We start from the raw sequence: 23250 nt of genomic DNA on the forward strand, positions 1-23250 counted from the left end.
AAAGCTTTGAAAGCCGCCACAAACTCGGCTCTTTTATTGATAATTTGGTTGTTTCATTCTTCTATACTCTATTCATCCTTCAAAACTTAGTTAGAATATTAAACAAATTTGTGCCTAACAATTAAAATGTTGTGTTTGTTATTATTGCGGATTTTGATGCAAGAGGGCGATCATATATTGACCTAAAATTTGAAGTGATTTCATAAGTATTTGACAGAGTTAAAGTGTGTTTCATCAATTATTTCTTGTTTGTATTTGGAGGGTGGTTTTGCTACTAAGAGTATGACAACAGTCTGTTAGTTATTCCACTACTAGCGTGTAACCACTCAGTCAGTGCTCCTGATTATTCATTAATAAACATTCAACTGCAGCTATGAACTATGAAACTCGATACCGAGTTTTTCTCTTGTTGAGCCATAAATTAGGAAGTTGACATTTTCATTTCTTGGCGCGCTGCTGACTATAGAAGGCTTGCTGCCGCTGCTTCCTAACCTGAAGCATTCAGGCGCCCAGCCTGTCTAGAAGTTTAACAAACCAGCGCTAAAATGGTTATTTATAAGTATTTGATTGTTAGTGTATACACCGAGGTTGCGGGCAGTGTGCTGACTAAAGAGATAGATTTGCTGCCTCCAGCAAACAGATTCCTTAGTAGCTGCTGCCGCTCAATACTTGAGACGCGTGAAAGTACTTGACTGCTAAGTAAATCAATTTTGAGCAAAAGAGGCATGTTGGTATTACTCCTTGATTTGTGCCCCTTTTGCTCTACTGCACAGAGGCCCTAAACGTGTATACACTATACATACTGGCCGAGCATGAGCTTCTACATAAATGATATTCTGTTTAGATTTACTGTCAGTAAAAAGGTAACAAAAGGTTGCTATGTTTATTTTAATAGTTTCTGACTCCTGCCTTTTCCATTTTTCTTTTTTCTAGCATGAACTGAGAAACAACATTTTGTTGATGATCATCAGTGTAATTCAAGGTTATACATACATTTCTGGATAAAAAATGAGTGGTGCTGGTCTTATTTATCAATGCAAAAAACAGGAAGTAGCGTCAGTCAATTGTAGTTAAGGCTCAGCAACAATGTATTTTAATCATAGAAGGCTAGGAATAGCTTTGGCTAAAATGCAAAGAGCAAAATCAATATTTAAAACTATCAACACATTTTGAGCAACCGTCATATTTGCAAGCAGGCAGTTTCAAGCAGTCATAGCAGTATAAGTTGTTTCATTTAGTCAGTTAAACAGGGAAGCAGATAATATTTACAGATCAACAAACAATCTGAATGGATGAAATGAATCAAAACATATTGTAAGCAATTAAAAAAGCTTTACAGGTTGCCACTATTTGTTCATGCATTTGGGATTTTTCTGCTCAGTAGTAAATCTGTTCAAATAGGTCCTGAAACAATAGATTATGTCATCCAACCATTGCTCTTTGGGAAAAAATCTTTGTGTTTGGTGTTTAAAATAAAAATGTCAATTTTCAGATTTTAATGTTCACATCATGTAAACTAACCTGTCCTTATATTATTGAGCATATCTATCTTAGAGCCTTGAAAACATTGTCCTAAGATAAAGTTCACGTTGATTAAATGATGCAAACACTTCTAAGAAAGCATGTTCCTTTAAAAAATATAAAATTGTTTTTTAGGATATCGTAAGTTGAAAACAAGGTGCTAACATGAAAACTTTAATGAAGGTTTACATCATGTATTGTTTTATCAATATTTGTAGGTTTTCATTCTTGGAATCATCTCCCCATTTTGGAATCGATACCATTAGCAGTGAAATCAGGACTCTCAAAAAGCTAGATCGTGAATTACTCTGCGTAGATGAGCGGAACAGCCCATGCGTTATTTTGCTGGATGTGTTTGTCAACCCGAATGTTCCTGAGCACTTTCAGATGATCAAAGTTCAGGTGGGTTCCTGTAGTTTGCTTGTTCTGTTATGATTAATAGGTCCTAGATATAGAATTTAGGCGCTTTAAAATAACATTTATTTATCAATACCTTAAACTTATTCACAGCTGTAAACAATGAAGTATCAACTCAAGAGAAATCTCATTCATGTATAAGCCATGTATAAAAGTTGTGTAGGTTTATATGATTTAGTTTTAGTAAAAGATGTAAAGAAGAAGCTCCAAGGATAGTCAGGAATAAGCGGTGCAGCTCTAAATGTAAGTTAGGGTAGAATGCCGTAATGATGAAAACCACAGATGACTTTAGATTCTGCATTTGAGTTTGCACAAGTTCTGATGATGCCATATGCAAATTTTTAAATATTTGTATTCAACTAAAAATACGTTGTCAGCAAATTGTCTACAAAGCCGACAACATTGTAATTCCGAAGTGTATAAATACGTTACTATAGTATAGAAAATCTCTCTAAATAATTTTTCATTTGCTTTTGGTTTGTTCTTAAGTTTCCTTAACATGCATCTTTCATATTTAGCTCATATTAAGACATCCTCACACTTAGCAAATATTTAGCTGATTAAGTAATTTTTGCAAGCTAGTTAATGATGGTTCATACTATATTGTCGTATGTTCGCATTGCCATTTAGGTAAATATTTTTAGACAATGTGCACCTTGAACCGACTGCAATGCCGAGACAACAAAAATATGTCGGGAAAGTTTGTAGCTGCCAAACTTTACCAATAGTTTGCCAAAAGACTTCACGGATGACTGTGCAGTATGCACCGATTCCTTGAAGATGATTGTCTGCCGCAGATTGCTTGATTTATATAATTATATATAAGTTTTTTTAATGATACTTTCTGCGGGGCTAGCATTTCATAGCTTCTGGAAACACATTGTACAATGAGAATGCTCTGCTGCAGACTATTTGCTGATGTGAAAGCAGATGGGTTTGTGATAGTGTAAATTTTTTTATCGCGGACGATCACTGAAGTTTTCTAGGATTATCATCAGCATATGACAACATAGTGTAAACCAGCCTTTAACGTTTGCTTGTAACTAATGCCTAAGTTGGGAACACTAAAACTGGCAATCTGTTTTCTTTTCCATAAACAATAGACCTTTGTGACAGGTATGCCAATACAAGTGAAAACCTGAGATGCTCTTGAAGCCAGCATAACAATATCTCATTTCAACAGATTGACTTTTATCAGTCTGTCAGCTATAGGCAACAAAGCTCATGAGCTAGAATGACTTCCAGACTGATATCTGATCCCAAATATGTTTAAAATTTGGAACAGATACATTTAAATCTAAAAATCATCATGGCAACTTTTGAGTCATTCGTTTGAGTATTAGGAAACACACCAGCTGGCATTTTGTAGACATCAAATTTGTCATAAACTCAGGGATAGAGTACAAGGATTGTTGAAAGCAAAAGAGCATAGACGCCTAGTTGTGAGAACACTTGCGGTTTAGATAATGCCATGTTGGCATTAGTTTAGGATTTGCTTTTGCTACAAAACTGAAAACCATTATTGGTAATTGAACAGAGTGACAAATTTCAAAAATAGCTTTTTTGCATAGTTGAAACAAAATATATCTTCTATTTATGCATATTATCAAGCAGTTCATAATTTCATGTGGCGAAATTTATTTTCTAATGATCTTTTATTTGCACTAGTACCCAAGCAGTTCCGCAGTTGTTTCAAAGTAAGGAAAGGCCATTCATTAGTAAAGGTGGTAGTTCGTGGGTCGACCATGTGGAAAGCTTCAAGCTCAAATCCAATTAAAGTCGATCTTTTCCCTAGCCTGTAAGCATGGCTTTGGAAGGATGGACAGGCACAGCTATTATTATAGTAACGATTATATTCAAAATTATAGTTATATTCTAGCAACTTTGTTGTCACAAGATAATAGGGCAATAAGTGCAAGCGATGTTGAGCGCCAGTAAAACTAACACAAAAAGCTAACTTTGGCATCAGAGTTATTGAATGTATTAGATTTTTAATCGATGAAGGCTATTGGCATCAAAGCGACCCTTAAGGCTGGTTCACACTATAACGCCATACTTCAGCATTAATCCCACAACACTTTGGTAATCGTTGATGATAACAATGTTCACACTGGCACAAACCCGGCTGCATTTGCATCAGCAAATACTCCGTGGCGTAGTGTTCTCATTTTTCTTTTTAAGTTTTTGCAAAAAAACCTTTTTTGCTTATGCATGCTTGAATCAAATACTAGCCTCGCAGCAACTGTCATAAATGAAAATAAATAGACCACGCTATCTGTGACCGCAAACTGCTATCACCGAAATTGTTACGATTAAAAAGGTAGTTGTCGACGCGAGGTGAAATATCGAAAAGATTTGACTGATGCCTACTTTGCCAATGTGTCCCCAATGCTTCATCGATGCTATCGGTTTGTGGTTCACATAATCAACGATGAACTCCAAAAGGAAAACGCCGTCATATCGCAAGATTGTTAATTATATATATATTATTAATTAGTTATATTATTAAACCGAAACACAAACTATACATTGTACTAACCGCTGTATTTTCAAAATCCGACAGATAATACAAAGAGCCAATCATTGAAGTGTAGACTTCTGTTACATATCTACATAATGGGTCTTTCACAAAAACAATGTACATACTATTCTATTGTCATACACTGGTAGGCTCCTTCACGGTGAGAGATCATTAGGCTATATGTAATAAGTATGTGCACAATTATTCTGCAATGCAACAAGGTGGTTGTGTGGTGCAACTGCCTGGCTGCTGAACCAAAGATTTCAGTGCAGCTTCAGTGCCATGCATCGTTTTTTCCCAACTTCTGAGAGAGGCTTTGGAGAGGCAGGCTCTTATTAGGCACTGTATATTAAAGATTGATGCAAACAAACTAAAGTGCCTTGTAAATGTTTCACGGGTGATCAGTTGTTTGTGTAGAAAAATCTCCAGACACATGCAACAGTTTTTATTATGCTGGCAACCAAAGACAGACTTTAAGGTTTGGGACCCACCCAACCCATTTGAAGTATGTGAAGGCTTGTTCCTGTCAAACTAATCGGAGTTGCTGCTTCTTTTTGTTACAGATAACTATTCTAGACATAAATGATAACTCTCCTCTGTTTCCTATGCCTAAAATGGATCTGTATATACCAGAAGGCTTACAAGTGAATGCATCGTTTTATCTTCCAACCGCTGAAGACCTTGACTCGGATGTGAATGGGGTTGCTGAGTATGAGCTGAGGTCTCACACTCGAGGTATGTTCTACTTAAAATGCTTTACAACATGAATTTAGAGTGTCTAATTTTTTTATATTTTATTTTCATTAGTTAAACTTTCAAAGAATATTCAGGTAAGATCTAAAGTTTGATTGGGATCCTTGTGAAGTTTATCATAAATGACCAACAGCTTATTTTTGGTTGACGCCGCACATGAGGATTCGTGTTCAGCTTCTCTTGTGTTTTTAAAAATATTCGCAATAAAATTATAATAATCTGGTTTTGCCTATCTGGGGTAAAATTGCTAATATAGTATCAGCAAGTGAAAGTAACATATTATGTTTTTATTGTGCAGCATATGAAGTTTTGGAATTGTGTGAATGTTGAATTACTGCGTGTTAAGTGTTCAATGAACATTAACATGTGACGGGTTACCTCGAGTGCTTTGTGAAAAAGATAGGGAATTCTACACCAGAGGTTATTGTGGCACACTCCTGTCTTGCTTGGCAGCCTTTCAAGATGGCAATGGCTAAAATGTGGAACACTTTTAAAATGGATTAGCTTTCGTGGTATTTTTTTCGAATCATTTACCAGTGCTGCTTTCATCTTTAGCAAGCATGAAACATTCGATAAAAACTGGCGAGTAACAAAATGCCCTTGACTTGCAGGCTTTTGCTATATTCATTTTGCGGAGGACAAAAACTTGTTATTTAACCGCGTCTAGGGAACATCGTGACTAAGCAAGTCAGCAAGTGCTAGTTACTCTAGTCACGAACAGAAACCCTTTTGACAGCTTAAAAGGATGACAACAGAGCACCACACATTCAGACTAGCTCTATATGATTGTATTTTTAACAACTTTCATCTCCTTTGTTAACAGCATTTAGAATCAACACCTCTATTGGTCAGTACGGAGAGACTGACCTGTTTTTGGTGCTGACTGATAAACTCGACAGAGAGGTTCAAGGGGCGTACACGTTAGAGCTGCTCGCAAGAGACTACGGACAGCCTTCTAGGTTGGTGAATTCAAGTATTACCTTCTGTAGCCACCAATTCTATTGTGTGGATATTTTAAGAATTACTTGCATGATTTTGCAAGAATTTTATGCTAGAATTTGAAAGTATTCAAGGCTTTGGCTGCACTAAAAGAAGCTGGAAAAAAACAGTCCATATTAATCTCAAAAAGTTTTCTCTTCTCAAGTAAAGTTAATAAAATAGTAATAACTATTATGCATCTTGATACAATTATTCAAACATGTAACAAAAACCATCTCTTTGTTGATAATTAGCAATGCTGATAAAAAGTTTATCCATACATGCATGGGCCACCCAATATTAAGTTTGCCAAATTGAAACACTTTGGGTGTGAGATTAACCACCGTAGTTAAAAACACTGAACCTAAAACTGAACAGATTAAGTTGAGCTAGATTTGGCTTGGTTCAATTTAACTGAATCTCAAGTCAGATAACAAATCGGTAAGGTTTGAGTTTGTAGCGTTACGAGTTTACCGTTAGCTTGTTCACATGGCTTGTTCAATTAAAACTAATATGTACATAGAATATTGCAGCATTCTTTCAAAAAGATTATTAAGAATCTTTTAAAGATCTTTGACACATATGGTTAGGGAATATAAACAAGATGCTCTAGGCTACCTGTCGGGCACATTGTTTAAAGACTTGTACATGCATATGTATGCAATTGGTCTCGTTTGTAAAAATACTGTCGTAAAGTATTTGGCTTCTAAATATAATATTTTATAGAGTTGCACTATTTATGATTTTGTCGAGAGATTTTTTACACTGTTCATATGGTGATCCTAATTGCATTGCAATAATGAGTTTTTGTGCATCAGGCATTGAACCTTGTTGAACCTTGTTGAAGTTTGACAGACCACCAAAGAGTCGTTATGCAAGTTTAATACTATTTCTGGCAGTAATGAAATAAATAAGTTGACTTCAAGTAAACTTTGAACAAATTTCGACGTTTTTCACGAAGTCATAATCTTGTGCAATGCTAATGAAGCATCTGCTACACTAGTGAGCCATAGAATAGCAGGATTCCATCCCAACAATGCCAAATGTCCTTTTATCTCTGATTTTATCTTCTGCAGACTAAAGCACGCCATACAGTATTACATAATATTTGTCTTTCATGAACAACAAATTAGAGAGAAGGTTTAGAGATTTATGTATCCTTATGGCTCTCTTGAGAATTCAACAAGCGCGTTGTAACGTAAACTGTAGGGCCAGTTGGTAAGCTAGTAATCGCAATGGATATGATAGGCTGACATATAAAAGAAAATATGAATAAACATGTGCTTTTTTTAGAAAAGCTAAATAAATCTCTATCAAAGGCCATTTCTGTCTAGAATATTTCAAGCATGGAATAAAATGTACACAGCAAAACATATTCTTTTGAGAGCTGTGGGTATCGTACGACTAATAGTTTATGTACCGGCTAAGATTTCCTCTAGTAGGACAACTGTATCTACTGAGTGTCTAGAGATATTCACCAGTGAGCCTGTAATGCTTATAATTGGTATTTGTTTAAGTAGGGTTTCAAAGCTGTCCGCTGTCGAGTCATCGCTTTGATGTTTCTCTGTCTCACGGAGTCATCGCTGATCTGCCATAGATATATTCTTTGTCTTTTATAATAACATGTTGGCAATTAGCATGAAAGTTGTGTTTCAACATTCGAGTAAAACTACCTTTGTATGTTTTTGTTGCACTAACATAGTTTTTGTATAAACTACATAATATCAATATTTTATTACAGTAAACAGGTTTAGACTACATTGTAGTCTACATATTACTGGGTCATCATAAACTGCCATGCTTTATAAAGCCTGGTTTCCATATCGATTGCGAGACTCTGGCGGTAATCTTGCGCAGCAAAACGCCTGTGACGCTAGGCTCGGCGGCTTTTGTTCACATAAAGGGGCCCCTCTAATAACCCCATAAAAATGATCACTCGCTATGCCGTTTTGATAATGATGACCTTCACCTGTACAGTGTATGTCGGGAAGGTTTTGCCCGCAGCTCTTCACGAATTTTGAAAAAGGCTAAACTCTTGCCGGCAACTACTGGTGGTACTCTGCGGTACCCGGCGTGTTTGTTCATATTTCACGGCTGATAGTTCGCGGTGCTATTGCCGGTGCTATTGCCGGTGCTTTGCGGCGTATATGAAAACAAGGCTTATGGTGCTTATACGCTGGTAATCCCGTGTACCCTAACCAATGTTGGACTAATCGCTGAACAGCATCAGGAAACTCTGTCGAGAAATCATTTCATTAGTATGACAGGAAACTTAACAACTGATAATTTTATAAAATATCACGAAGTAATAAATTATATACACAAAGGTAGACGTCTAACTCTAATAAAATTCCTCCAGATGCATTTTTATATCTCTTATATAGATTATCTAAGTCTTTGGTGTAATAACTACTCGGAGAATATAGACTGATCATTAACAAAGTGACAAGTGGCTCCTATATAGCCCTGATTAGATCCCACAAAGTCCTTATACTGCTATTGTGGAGCTGACAGTCTGAAATGTGTGTTTATCAGCAATGCGTGAAGTTGCAAATTATTGGTAAACAACCTAACATAACCTGCTTACCCATTCATACCTCTTAAGACGGCATAATCTAATTTTGACGAGTCAATTAACTAATTTGTGTCAAGTATGTAGCGCTAACTAATGCATCGCGTGTTTACTTGTTAATGAACATTCTTTTCTCTCTAAGAGATTGGGCTATTTTAAATAAATTTTTGAACATCAGTTCATTTATAAAAGCTTTAAGCACAAATTTCATATGAATCAGATTAACATAATTATTCTTAGCGTTGGAGAACTGAATTTTAATTTAGTTTTCAAAGAGCTCTTTGAAGAGACTAGAAACACTTTTGAGCATTTTAAAAGCAAATGTCTGGCTGATATTATAGGCTATTTATATTTTATTTTCCCAAGGCAGATTTGCAAAACTAATACATGAACGTTGTGAGTTATTTATTTTTTTTTGGAAAAATTCTAAACTTTCTAAAATTTCTAAGATTTTTGTTTACAACGTTATTATTTTACCATTTTTAGTGAAAAACATATTTGCTGATAATACGAAAATACTAAAAAGTTCATTTAGATAGTTTTGAAATCTCTGTTTTTTGTTTTAGTTTACGCTTTCATCTGTTGACACATTTATAGCATTGTACTGACATATTCATAGTAATGAAAATTTGATGAAGATAATTATCATTGTACAAATCTTATTTCCAATTGGTGAAACGTATAACAAAGAGGTTAGTTTTTATTCTGTAAATAGTGCATCAGAAATTGTCCAGCCAGTAAATAGACGATTCGCAACATTTTAAGAATATAATTAAAGAAGTCAGAAGGCATCATATCTATTCATGAGTGGCTCCACAGCCGGGCTTATTCTGTAAAGTCCTGTTTCCCTGCACTGCTTTCTGAGGTTGTCATCAATGCTTGTTACTCTTGTTTTATATTGGCCCGTAAAGTTATGAAATGAAACAGTAGTGTCAATAATAATTTATTGTTGTATTTATCACAAATAGAATTATTACTTTGATATATTTATTATACATAGTACTTTATTGGCAATAATTTCATTTCAAAAATAGAAATGTTTTTCCAATTAGGCCAGACCACAATAGTAAAAAAAAGACAACAAAAAAGGAAAAAGCTACAGTTAACCATTAAAATTGAATAAATAGTTTGACAAATGTTTAAATTGCCTTTCTTTGCTAAGAGACCGGATATTAGGTAAAAGATTGTTAAAGCATCTGGCAATAATATTTTCAAAATGATTGTTAGTGATTGTATGCAATTTGTTCATATCACTTAAGTTGAAATGAGTGGAGAACCTGTAACTGCCATGTAAAAAACGAGGAAACAAACAATGAAAAACCTTGAAACATTGAATTGAAGTAAAATAAGCATTTAGCATAGACGGAGTAAGAAGACACAAAGATTTGGAAAGATCATTCATTGGAATAATATGTGCAGGAATATGATGTAGATTTACAATGAGTCTAATATATATTTCTTGTTTCTAATAAAATGATCAAGCAATGGGATACGGAGCAATACAAAAACACTCAAAGCAAGTGGCAACAGACTAGATCTTTTGCTGATAGGGATACTACTAGCAGGAGCTTGTGCTAGAACAGATTGATGGCCAAACAATATGGTGTGATAAGTCTGTGAAGTAACTATTCAAAATGTTTGTGTAGCTAAAAGCAACTTATTTGCTGCAAACACCACTGAACATTTTTCAGCATTCCGCATAACATCAGTAAACTTTTGCTGTCCAAGGTGACATTAGCATACCTTTTATATTTTAGGTCACATCAATGTACCTTCCCTGTTTCAAGTCACATCAGCATACCTTCTCTGTGCCAGGTCACGACAGCATACCTTCTCTGTTCCAGGTCATGTCAGCATACCTTCTCTTTTGTAGGTCACGTCAGCATACATTCTCTGTTCCAGTTTACGTCAGCATACCTTCTCTGTTCCAGGTCACGTCAGCATACCTTCTCTGTTCCAGGTCATGTCAGCATACATTTTTTGTTCCAGTTTACGCCAGCATACCTTTTCTGTTCCAGGTCACGTCAGCATACCTTCTCTGTACCAGGTCACGTCAGTATACATTCTCTGTTCCAGGTCACGTCAGCATACCTTGTCTGTTCCAGTTCATATCAGCATACCTTCTATGTTCCAGGTCACATCAGTAAACCTTTTCTGTTTCGGGTCTCGTCTGCATACCTTGTCTGTTCCAGGTCATGTCAGCATACCTTCTCTTTTGTAGGTCACGTCAGCATACATTCTCTGTTCCAGTTTACGTCAGCATACCTTCTCTGTTCCAGGTCACGTCAGCATACATTTTTTGTTCCAGTTTACGTCAGCACACCTTCTCTGTTCCAGGTCACATCAGTAAACTTTCTCTGTTCCAGGTCACGTCAGCATACCTTTTCTGTTCCAGGTCATGTCAGCATACCTTCTCTGTTCTAGGTCACGTCAGCATACCTTGTCTGTTCCAGGTCATATCAATAAACTTTCTCTGTTCCAGGTCACGACAGCATACCTTTTCTGTTCCAGGTCACGTCAGCATATCTTCTCTGTTCCAGGTCACATCAGTAATCCTTCTCTGTTCCAGGTCACATCAGTATACCTTTTCTGTTCCAGGTCACGTCAGCATGCCTTCTCTGTTCCAGGTCACGTCAGTATACATTTTCTGTTCCAGGTCACGACAGTATACCTTTTCTGTTCCAGGTCACGTCAGCATACCTTCTCTGTTCCAGGTCACATCAGTATACATTCTCTGTTCCAGGTCACGACAGTATACCTTTTCTGTTCCAGGTCACGTCAGCATACATTCTCTGTTCCAGGTCACGACAGTATACCTTTTCTGTTCCAGGTCACGTCAGCATACCTTCTCTGTTCCAGGTCACGTCAGTATACATTCTCTGTTCCAGGTCACGACAGTATACCTTTTCTGTTCCAGGTCACGTCAGCATACCTTCTCTGTTCCAGGTCACATCAGTATACATTCTCTGTTCCAGGTCACGACAGTATACCTTTTCTGTTCCAGGTCACGTCAGCATATCTTCTATGTTCCAGGTCACATCAGTAATCCTTCTCTGTTCCAGGTCACATCAGTATACCTTTTCTGTTCCAGGTCACGTCAGCATATCTTCTATGTTCCAGGTCACATCAGTAAACCTTCTCTGTTTTGGGTCTCATCTGCATACCTTCTCTGTTTCAGGTCATATCAGCATACCTTCTCTGTTTCAGGTCATGTCAGCATACCTTCTCTGTTCCAGGTCACGTCAGCATACCTTGTCTGTTCCAGGTCATATCAGCATACCTTCTCTGTTCCAGGTCAGGGTCTATCATACTAAATGTAACAGTCGGTGATGAGAATGACAACAAGCCACATTTCTCCCAACCTATCTACAGTGTGAGAGTACCAGAGTCAGCCAAGCCAGGAATAATGCTGACTAGAGTCATTGCCACTGATCAAGATAGTGGGCTAAATGGTCAGCTAAAGTATTCTATTCGAGACTCAACCAGCAGCAAGATAAAAAGAATATTTCGCATGAATGAAGAAACAGGTAGTGTACCAATTTTGTCATATGTTAACAAATGATTGGAATGACGTCTTTGTAAACATTTATGCCACTTCAACTAAATAATAAACATATGTTGTATAAATAAATAAACTATTTGTTTATTTATGTGATCTTTCTTTTCATTATAATCATATTATAATAATAATTATAACCATACTGACAAAAAAGATTGATTATTTGACCATTTTCACTACAATTTTGTGTTCAATGAAAAAGGGTGTAATTTGGCAAAATTCTAACATCAATATCTTGCAAAATAAAAGTTCTTAGTACTCATTATGCTGCAAGAATATGTGTATTACGATACACAACAAAATCAACATTCTTTTTTAAATTTCATAATTATATGAATGCTTTATTTACAAAAACATGTCCTACAAAATTATGTTTGGTTGAATTGAGCCCTGTTTGAGTTTCCCTGTTCCATTGTTAGTCATTTTTAACATTTTAATTTGTCTTGTTAAGTTTACTCACTAAAAGCTCACACAGTTCAAAAGATGTAGTCATATTGTAGGAGAGCTGTTTCTGAGACAAATGTTAGATTATGAAGAAGACAAGAGCTTTCTTATTCCAATACGAGCGAGTGACAGTGGCGTTATGCCCCAATACAGCCAGACAATTGTGAATGTGTCTATAGCCGATGAAAATGACAACTACCCAGCCATCACAGTTCGAACTGTCGGCAGCAACTCAGCTCAGGTATTTTTCACTTCTTACTGCTTTAGGTGTTTTAAAATGGTTATTAATAACATGAGAAAAGCAAAACATGAAGCGTACAAGCATTTTAATGGAGTCACACACAATGTTTATAAAATGGCTCAGTGGTAGGATTGACGAACATGCAAATAGGATAACACAAACACTTACCTAAAAAAGCAAATTATTTGTGCGTATTTTGTGAGTAATGTCTGCTATGCTAGCTTTTAGTTTTTCAACAATCGTTTAGGTTTAATTCAAACTTAAGTTCCTTTTCAGGCCAGTATTTGGTAAAATTATCAGTTTTCGTGTTTGTTTCTTTTGTTTTATTAAAGCTAAACTTTATAAATATCTGCTGCTAATGTGCTGTCACTAGCTCTCAATATCTTTAAATTAACTTTTGACTTGACCATATGAGTGCTGTCAGAAAAACCTAAATGTACTTCAACAACCTTTCACAATGGCAGTTATGTGGTCATGTAAAAGCAGCATCTGCTGTCAGGTGCCATTTGCTTATTAAGAATATTTCAAGCCTAGACCAGCCTTTGTGAAATAGTAAAACGTGTGAGAAACAGTTCCATCTAGTTTTTTTGAAGAAATCAATCAAAATAATCCACATAATACTGTTGTAAACAAAAGAAACAAAATGACTATAACTGTTAATAGAAAAAAATTGCTCGATATGGGTTTAGAACCAGTGGTTTCTAGCATCTGGCAACATTATAGGTTAAGGGTAAGAAAAGGAAATATAAACATTAAAACTTAAGGTTTGAGTGGAGAGTTCTTGAGGTAAATGTGTTTAACCTTTTCTAGACATGTTTTAAAAAGTTTGCCAGCAAATTGTAGTTACCAAATTGTAGATAAAATTTCTTGTTAACTATTCTAAAGTAGACACTTCTCTTAAAGTATGTCCTTGAATAGCAGCTAGTGTGTGTGCGTTGCTTTATATCCATTCTCAGAAAAACGATCTCCAACTTTGTTTTTGCAGTTAGTAGTTGTGGTATGTAACTAATGTATTTTAATTTTAATACACTGATCCATTTTAAAGATATTTGGACACGGCGAACCAAACAAGTCAACTGTTTGTTGCCCCATTCCATAATCTAGATATCGGATTTGGACTAGCGGGTATTAAACCAATGGTCATTAAACCACTCATATCATATCCGCTTATGATAATGAGCCTGGGAGTGCGCATGCACAAGTTCTCTTCGCTGTGTCCGCCCAGTAAAGAGACACTATGCTTATTATCTGCAAGCTGCCTGATGCTGAACATAATATTTACGCTACCGGACCTTTTTATGAGGTGACATTATTATGCACAACATGTGAGATCCATCAGAAAGTCATAGACACTTATTAGCGTGGTAGCTAGTCACTCAACTAGTGTAATATAAAAGAGAACGCTTAGAAAACAAGCCGTGTGACCTTTCTGTGCTTGAACAATAAATACCGGCAGACAAAAATCTTGGCTCATTAGTAGCAAATGATGAAGTTATAAGGATGGTGTCCATTTTGAACCCGAGGCTGCTGACTAACTTTGGCATAATTTTGTTTTATCAAGTGTTCTGATAGAGACATCAAGTAGTCGGCAATAGATGAGTTTTCTCTGTTGATTTTGATTTAGAAATATTGTTTAAATAGAACTCAAATAAAAGCTTTTGCTGAAAGCCGAACTCAAAGTTCATATCAAAACATATTTGGTAATAGCTAATAGATAAGCGTAAAACATGTTTAAGTGTTAAGGAAACGGTCAAGTTCTCTTTACTGCTCCCCAGAAATCAAAACTACTGAGTTTACGCCAATAAGAGGTACATACATACTTCAAGGTATATATATAAGAATACAAGTAGTTCAAATTGTACATGTACAATGAACAACATGCAATAGACTTCAATGGATTTCTGTCAGGGATCTCCTGTATCCTTTGCTCTTGATTGGCTCTGCCTCTTCGTAACAAGTCTGACTCGGCAGCTGACTTCGGGCCGACCGCTAGTCTCACTGCCGGTCACGTCTTCTTACACTGTCATGACGCTGGTTATTTTGATTTCGGCTAGTCAGCTAATCTGAGCCTTAGCGATCTCCTGCCACATAAATAAAAAATTCTTACGCAATTTATTTTTGAGCCTAATCAAATATTTAATCTAAATGTAATAGCATTCGATATTAATAACGTAATCCATGTTTGGTAAGCTGCCAAAATCTAGTGTAATCACTTAAAGAATATTAATATTTCCTTTGAATTGTTAAACAAGAATGTCTGACATGGTTTTAGAACTGTCTACTAAACATGTGATTGTGTCATGTGAAACATGACACATGTGAAATATATTTGTGTCTAATCAGCTATTCTTACTGGCTACCATAAAGCCTCTAGTTGAACGCTGCCTTTATTTCAACGTCACCTCCATTTTACTGCCACTTTGACATTCTTTGATCTTCATGAACCCATAATAACAAGTTATTAGTGAAAAATTGTTCACAAAACTGTACTAGTAATGACTCGGTTACATCAATCGAAATTAACTCATTTCAACTAGAAAGCTTTCCAGTTTTTTCGTTAAAATTTTGAAAGAATCACAGTAGAAATTATAAAGAACTGTTTACTAGGCTAATAGTAGTTAGTTGTTTAGCATGTTTTTGATATTTTGACGTTTGCAATGAAGCTTTACATATATGATCGTATATGAAGGCTAGTTTCAGGCTGAAAGTTGTTCTTAGGCCCCATACTGTCAAAACATTATCATTATTGGTGCAAAATGTTATACACCAAGATTTTTCTTTGCCAAAATAAACAGTTTGGATGCTCCTATTGACAGGATCAGCATTTCATACAAAAAGTTTAAGTTAAAAGATATTGTAAAAAGTATTGAACAGCTAAAGGAAAATATAAAATTGTTCCAAACAAACATAAAAATCACAACGCAACTGGTCGAGCAAACAAAGCAAATAGTGTTTGTTTGAAAGTTTTTATTTTTTGTTTATGCACGTATTAAAAGTATGACTTGTTTATTTCATTTGTTTTAAATATATACTTGCAGAATTTGATAGATTATTATTATTATTATATAACTTTCAAGCTTGCAGGTTTATAGCACATTCTTTGATAGCATCATTGCGGTTATATAACGCTTAACCCTTTGGCTTGGGAAATGAAAAAAATGTCGTTTATCGTCTGCGTGGGGAAACGACATTTATGTCGCTTTTAGTAAACGTTTATAAAGCTGTCGCCTAGTAATGCTAAACAAATGGTGTGAACGCTAGTAAGTTTTAAATATAATCAACAAGATATTAGTCGATGAATTACAATATGAAACAAATATCTGGGAGGCGTTGCCTTGTGCTAAAAGCTAAAGAAATCACGACTTCTTGGAGAAAAATGGAAGTTGGAAAAACCAGTCAGCATTTGTTCGACGTTCAAAACAGCAAAAAAAAATTTATTTAATCCTGCAATCGTTAGCGATCGTTTTGCTGATCAATATAAAAATAATTCAGATGATAGAAGTGATGTAAACTATTAGGAATTGTTAATATACAGAGTAAAACGATCGTTATGGTAGCTCGCACGGCTAAGCTGTAGCAAATTATTTTGTTAATAGAAATAAATTTCAATTTGAACTATGCATGTTCCTAAAATACTGAGTTTATTGAAGTTTCAAAAATTAATTACACGACTTTTGGGGCCTTTGCGAGACTTTAACCAAGCCAAAGGGTTAAGATGGATCGACGCTCATAACTCTTCTTCTATTGCACATGAAAAGCCTATTTTGATTGCAAACTGTACAAAAACATATCAATGCTTACAATTAGCTTTCATGCAACAATATTAAATATAGTTACAAATTAAAATTACGCCTTTAAATTTGAAAAGAAATGAAAAAATTGAAAGCACTACCACCTTGCAAAGCAAGGCACAGGCTATAATATCATTGCAGGTTAATTGGAAGCAATATATTTGAACTGGTAAAGATATTTCTCGACTTCCCAAAGCATATTTATTTAAAGATCTACAACAAGTTCGAGGTAAATTTGCAGATTGTTTGTATCTAAAAGTGTTTATGCCACTCTACCCAGATAAGGGTGCAAAATATATGCAGCATTCACTTAGCCTGTGAAAGGGTCAAATTTATTTTTTCAATGTTCTGATGAGCCATTTGAACAATAAGATGCTAGCCTCTATTTGAAGGCTACTCCACTTTACTGCCACTATAGGGAATGGTTGAAAGTTAGAGCAAATTGTTGCAGTGACAAATACACTTGGTTTGTCTTATTGATTAATTCTCCCGCTGCTTGTGCAAACAACATCTCGCACCCTAATTAAGATGTCAAATACAAAAGGTTAGGCCAAGACAGTACCTCTTCTTTCCCTACATAGTATTGTTCACATCGACACGCTACGCTTGAAAGATGTTTTATCAAATAATCTTGAAAATAAAAATCTAAAGTTTGTTTTACATTGTTACTAACTCTGCAAAGATTTACTGACTCCTATCAGTATGTCAAATAGCTTCCCACAGTGAGCAAACAAGGTCAACACCGAGTCCAACACCGCCAAAATCCATAATTATTCGCTATAGGCAAATTCAATTGTATCAGTTTTAACTTTGGAGTGCCTACGTGCTATGTAGGTAAACAAAGTACTTTATGAAAAAGTTAGTTTAACATATACTTTATATATCACATATATGACACTTAGTTTGCAATATGCATAAGTACTGTATTTTCCAGATGTGCCTTTTTCAAACCATACTCAATATAAATAGTTTTGCCCAGTTAAGTCAATGGTAACATTGAATTTGGTTAGTTTGAACCTTTGCAAAGCTCGGTTTACAGGGAACACTGTTTACATGAAGAACATATGGTACAGTCATAAATGGTTAAACCAGCTAAAACCTTTGCCTGTATGAAACCGGTAAATGAGCCATGCTTTAGGGACACTTGCTGCTTTCCCATGCTTTATCATGTACTGAATATTTTTGCAGTGTAAATAATAAAATTCTGTTTTAATTTATTATCAAATCTGGTAATTTAAACACACTTTCACAAGTTTTATTAAACAGGAAAGTATCTTTAGCATAAGTTGTAACTTTGCAGGTTGGGAAAAATATTGAAAATTTACATCAATTTCTTCTCAACTATTGTTTTGTTGTCTACAACAAGCTTTAACATCTATAAACCTGGGCCACGATAAATCAAAGAAGTTGTTTTTTTACCTTATCCTATGCCCAAACAAACTTGACTGCGTAGATTTACTCTGTTTTCATCGCTTCCAACTTAAGTGAAATTGCAAAATTTGGGTCCTTCTGTGCATAATATGTTTAATTGTAATTTCAAGTTTCAAACTGGTTTGACGATTAGTTTTTCAGATACAGTCAACTTATTGAGGGCACTTCTAAGTCAACACAAAGTTAACAATGGCTGCTGACAGAAAATTGGTTTCTGATAACACACTGAATGAAATCTTTGGTAATGAAGGATCCAAAATAAGCAAAGCAAGAAAGCTTCTCCTCAACAACAAGAGCTTTACACTAAAGCCATGCAATTTTCCACGTATAACCACTATAAAAACTCTACCAAACTCAGTTTACAGCACTCATTAGGTTTTGTCCGGTACCTTTAACACATCACTTTTTTGAAAGATTGGGAAAGAAACTGTGCGCTCTTTTTTTTCATAGAGTTATACCAGAATGGAACTTCAAAAGGATATGCAATTCAAAAGCAGTTGTGCTATTATAAATGCTTTCACAGTTCATGGAAAGTGGCTAATAAAGTCAAAAATCAGGAAACCTGCATGTCTGCACAAGACATTGCTTCTTTTTGCTTTTGCTTGACATTTGCTTTTTAGCTATATAAAAATGTTTTGAAACGATAGTCTCAAGTAACCTTAAAGTCTCTCTCTTCTCAAATTGATAAAATAGTAATAACTACTGTAGCATCTGGACGCAATCATTCAAACATTCTGCCATGCAGGATTCTATTAAAACGTTTCTCAAGAATTTTTGACGCACATGGTCAGGGGATGCAAACAAGATGTTATACCTGTCGAGCACATTGTTTAGACACTTGTACATGCATATGTAAGCAATTGGTCTGCTTTGTGAAAATCTATCTAAGGTTTTAGTTTTTTTTCATACAATATTTTATTTTATAGAATTGCAATGTTTTGGACTCCAAGTTAACCAATTGATATTTTTCTTAAAATAAAATACAAAACTGTAAAGATTTACCTCGCTTGTTCTAACTTTTTTCAGTAGGTCGTGCATCATCTGGCAGCAATCAGAAATATAAAGTGACATATTTTATGACCCAAAAATGTTTATGACACATCATTTGCTTGGCTTTTTATAACCGAGGCATTTTACTCATTAGCAGTGGCTCCTTGTGAAAAACTGCATTCCTATCTATGACTGTCTGTGCAGAAGTTTTAACTCCGTCACGACATTCCATCCTGCTGCTTTTAGATTTCTTTAAATGGTCACCAGATGTCTCATTGAAGCTTACCTTTTAAATGCACCCATTTAAAACTGTTATACAATGCAAGAATTATCATATCTGAAATCAAAAAACTCTCATTTTTGGCTAAATAACTATGGTAAAATTAATAGCAAATGGGAACAATCATGCTAATGGAATAATGAATAATTATTCACTGTATAAAAAACTTTGTTAGATATCTTTTGTTACAGCAGAAGATTAGAGTGTTTTTTTATTTTCTAAACATATCAGGGATGTGGGTGGGGTACCTAGATAGCTTGTGAATTTACACAGGGTACTACTAGCAATTTTTTAAGCTTTTACAAACAATTCAAATTAATTCACATTTAGTAATTAGCAAACCAATTCCTAATTCTAAGGAGCCAATTTAATTTAAAGGGTAGAATGTACCTAGTTCATTTATTGCTGCAGTAAACAAAATATACTAGAGAAATTATTTTGTTGGTGAGCTGGACCTTAAGGCCGGATTGAGCAAGCGAGTTAACTCATGCTCCTATATTTAGGTACCACATGAATGGGGTTAAATACGTTACCCTGAGTTGTGGAGGCCTCACTAGCAGCGGTAGGCTATGTCTTTTTGCATTGTTAAACTCGGAGTCTGGGATTATTGTAAATAGTTAATCATTGAACAGATTCTATGGGATATATTTTATAAATGCTGAAAACAATTTTAGTGATATAGTTTTATGTTTGCTATATAGTTAATAGTTGATACTCCGGCTACTAAACACTGTTTAAAGTGACTTTTAAGTAGAACTCACAAATGGTTAATTGAGTTTTCCCTTTTAAGGTTATGGGTTGTTTCAAGGATACCGTGAAATATGCCTGCATCAGTCGATTGGCAGGATGTACAGAGTAGACAGCCAAAAACCATTTTCAAACTTGAAACTCGAGACTTACATTTTAGAATGCTTATTTATCACAGACCACTTCATGAAATTCTTATATTCTAGATATTTCAGCTAAATATTTAATCAAATTATACATATAAACTAGGAGAATGTAAGTTAGCGATAGTACTGTAGCTATCACTCATTTTAACAGTTAAGTTATATTAACAGTATGCTGACAGTCCAATGTGGCAGCCATGTGTAATAGCTATAATATAGTTATTACACTTGAAGATATTTGCATATTATGTAAACTTCTTCCACAATAATGTCAGGTGGTTGAGTGGTGCAGATAGGAAAATGTTTGACCAGAGATCTAGATATTTGGGTTTTAATCCTGTGTAGTGTGATCCTTTTCCAAAAGTTTTTACTAATGCTTCGGCTGGCTAAACAAATAAACATGGCTCTTACTATGGCAAATAATAAATTAGCTATCATTTATCTCTGTTATTTATTTTCGCTATTTTTCTGGTTTTATATCCGTTTCATGAGATCTTAGAGCTTATTACTATGACAGCTAACATTTTAAAAATGAGTAAGTGAGTATATTCATGGATAAGTTTCTATAGAAGTAGTATTTTAATAGAGCAGCCGTGATTTGGTCATTAGGACACTAGCTTATCATCAAGAGGTTAGTGGTTCACATCACATAAAGACTATAATAGTTGGTGTTAGAAAGAGCATTCAGCCACAATCACTCCTGTGCTAAATCAGATAAGGTCAAGTCATTGATGACCAAATCAGTTCTTCTATCTGTGCTCTAGTGTGGATGAAGAGAGTGGCTAGCTATCCTGCAGGACTAGAAACAACCTGACAAAGAGTACATAAGCTCCTTTGCAAGCGGATAGTTAGCTAGCTAGAGATGATGTTTCAATGAAAACACCAAACAGAAGGCAATGGCAGGCCACTGTTGAAACCTGCTAAAAAAAGTCATGGTTATATGTAATTGGAAAGAGCAGTGATCAACTATGTCCTCACCAGACATAGCATTTACAGAGACAGTGCGTGTTCTCATAAATATTCAGTTTATTTGTTTGAGACATCACTCTCAAAACTGTAAACATACAAACGCTGCCATCATCCAATTTTCTTTAAAGAAACAACGTAATGGTCTACATAGAAATGGTTATGGGACATTAGTGCATTATTTAGTAGTGTTTGTTTGTAACACACTTTTCCACTACATAATATATGCCATCAATCAACTACTCAGGCTGTTAGTGATTTGATTATAGCAAACAAATCCAATAGAGCCATCTTCGAGGGAGTCCTTAACACTATTAGGTCATATGGCTATCTAGAGCTGATCGTATTATCTTGTTAGAAGTTATGTAACTGTAGTTTCTCACATAAGTAATGAAACATTTGGAAGAAAGTAGCAGATGTATCATGTATTGTCGAGTCACTTCTATGAAATGAATTTCACTTGTGATTTACCTTTTACCTCAACTCATCAATTACACCATATTCTACAATTGTTTCTAATTCAAGTAATGGTTTCATGCCAGGTTTAGATATTTACTTGAAACGTAAAATTGCTATCGCTTTCAATGAGTATAAATGCTAATCACTGAATATACTTTTAAGCAATGGTGTCTAGTTCAATGAAAAATTATAAATGAAGTTGACAACCTAAGATACACTTCTTCTTTTATAACTTTTATACCTTTTAAGAAACTCCTAGAAGTGTCTAGAATAATCTGAAATGGGTAGTTTACCTAAGGGGGATGGCACAATTATACGTGGTTTAAAAGGTAGCTGCGTAGCCCAGTTGGTTAGAGCATCAGACCAATAAGCAGAGCATCATAGGTTCAAACCCCATATTGGCCAATAGCTTGCAGTCTCATTATGAAATCAGATTTAGCATCATTTTTATCTAAAAAAAAAGTTCTTTTTGGTCTTTGAGACCTCCCAATCTTGATTGGCGGTAGTCACAAAATCTTTTTGTGCTTTAAACTTGAAAGAATAGTCACAAAACTTTGTGACAGACAAGTTTTTCGACAAAATTTAGACAGATTGTTTAATTACAAGTTAGTTTCTATGGATAGCAAAGAAACAGACAAACAAAGACAATTTATATATAGAATAATTATTTGCAAGCTATAATTCAATTGCTATATACTATTCATGCTTTGCTAAATATATTTTTGGTTGTTTCCCATTTTTTAAATAGCAGTGATGTTCAAAAAGTTTCAAGCGGAGCATTGTTGCAGGTGAGGGAGCACTCTCCAAATGGCACATTTGTTGCTCACGTCAGAGTAGAAGATCATGACTCAGGCTCTAATGGACTCGTTACCTGTCTCATCTCCTCCCCATACCTCCAGCTGCGTCAGTCTTATTTGGTATGATACATATTTATGCTTATCAAGTCGAAAGGTCAATTAAGTTTGCTACAATTGGAATCACTGTTTTGCCTTGTTGCCATTTTGCACTGACATTCAGCAGCATTCTAAATAAGAGATTACAGCATCTCTGCAAGCTGAAAATGTTCAATGTTTAGAGTTTAGACTACAAGTTGTTTTCTTTATGATTTGGTAACTAAAATTTAAAACAAGTTTTTGAGACACTGAGTTAGGTTGGAAGTAGGATTTTATGAATGCAATCTCTCTCTCTCTTATATTAACGTACCGTTACCAACTATATACGGTATCATCTACAAATTGAATTATTAAAGTTTTATACTCCTGAATGAATTGATTCAAGTTCCGTGCCAGCCATTTTTATGGCTTAGTAATTAGAAATGGCGCTGTATAATGATTTCTCATTTATGCAAAGATATTTAGAGAAATTGGCATAAAATCAAGTGGTTCTCTTTGCTTATTAGGTGTTATTTAAAAGCTAACTAAACTCCATCCCTTCCCC

The 23250-nt window shown here is 35.1% G+C and overlaps 1 protein-coding gene across 2 annotated transcripts in view; it reads left to right on the plus strand.

The window, feature by feature from the left end:
• Positions 1 to 23250, plus strand: part of LOC137405729 (protocadherin beta-10-like) — a 79392-nt gene that overhangs the window by 6209 nt on the left and 49933 nt on the right. For both annotated transcript variants that reach the window (XM_068092098.1, XM_068092099.1), the window contains exons 2-7: positions 1740 to 1923; positions 5023 to 5194; positions 6036 to 6171; positions 12057 to 12289; positions 12822 to 13006; positions 22602 to 22730. In XM_068092098.1, the coding sequence (XP_067948199.1) occupies positions 1740 to 1923; positions 5023 to 5194; positions 6036 to 6171; positions 12057 to 12289; positions 12822 to 13006; positions 22602 to 22730 (1039 nt within the window). The remainder of the gene's footprint in view (positions 1 to 1739; positions 1924 to 5022; positions 5195 to 6035; positions 6172 to 12056; positions 12290 to 12821; positions 13007 to 22601; positions 22731 to 23250) is intronic.

Source organism: Watersipora subatra, chromosome 10, assembly GCF_963576615.1.
Source record: "Watersipora subatra chromosome 10, tzWatSuba1.1, whole genome shotgun sequence".
NCBI classification, from domain to species: domain Eukaryota; kingdom Metazoa; phylum Bryozoa; class Gymnolaemata; order Cheilostomatida; family Watersiporidae; genus Watersipora; species Watersipora subatra.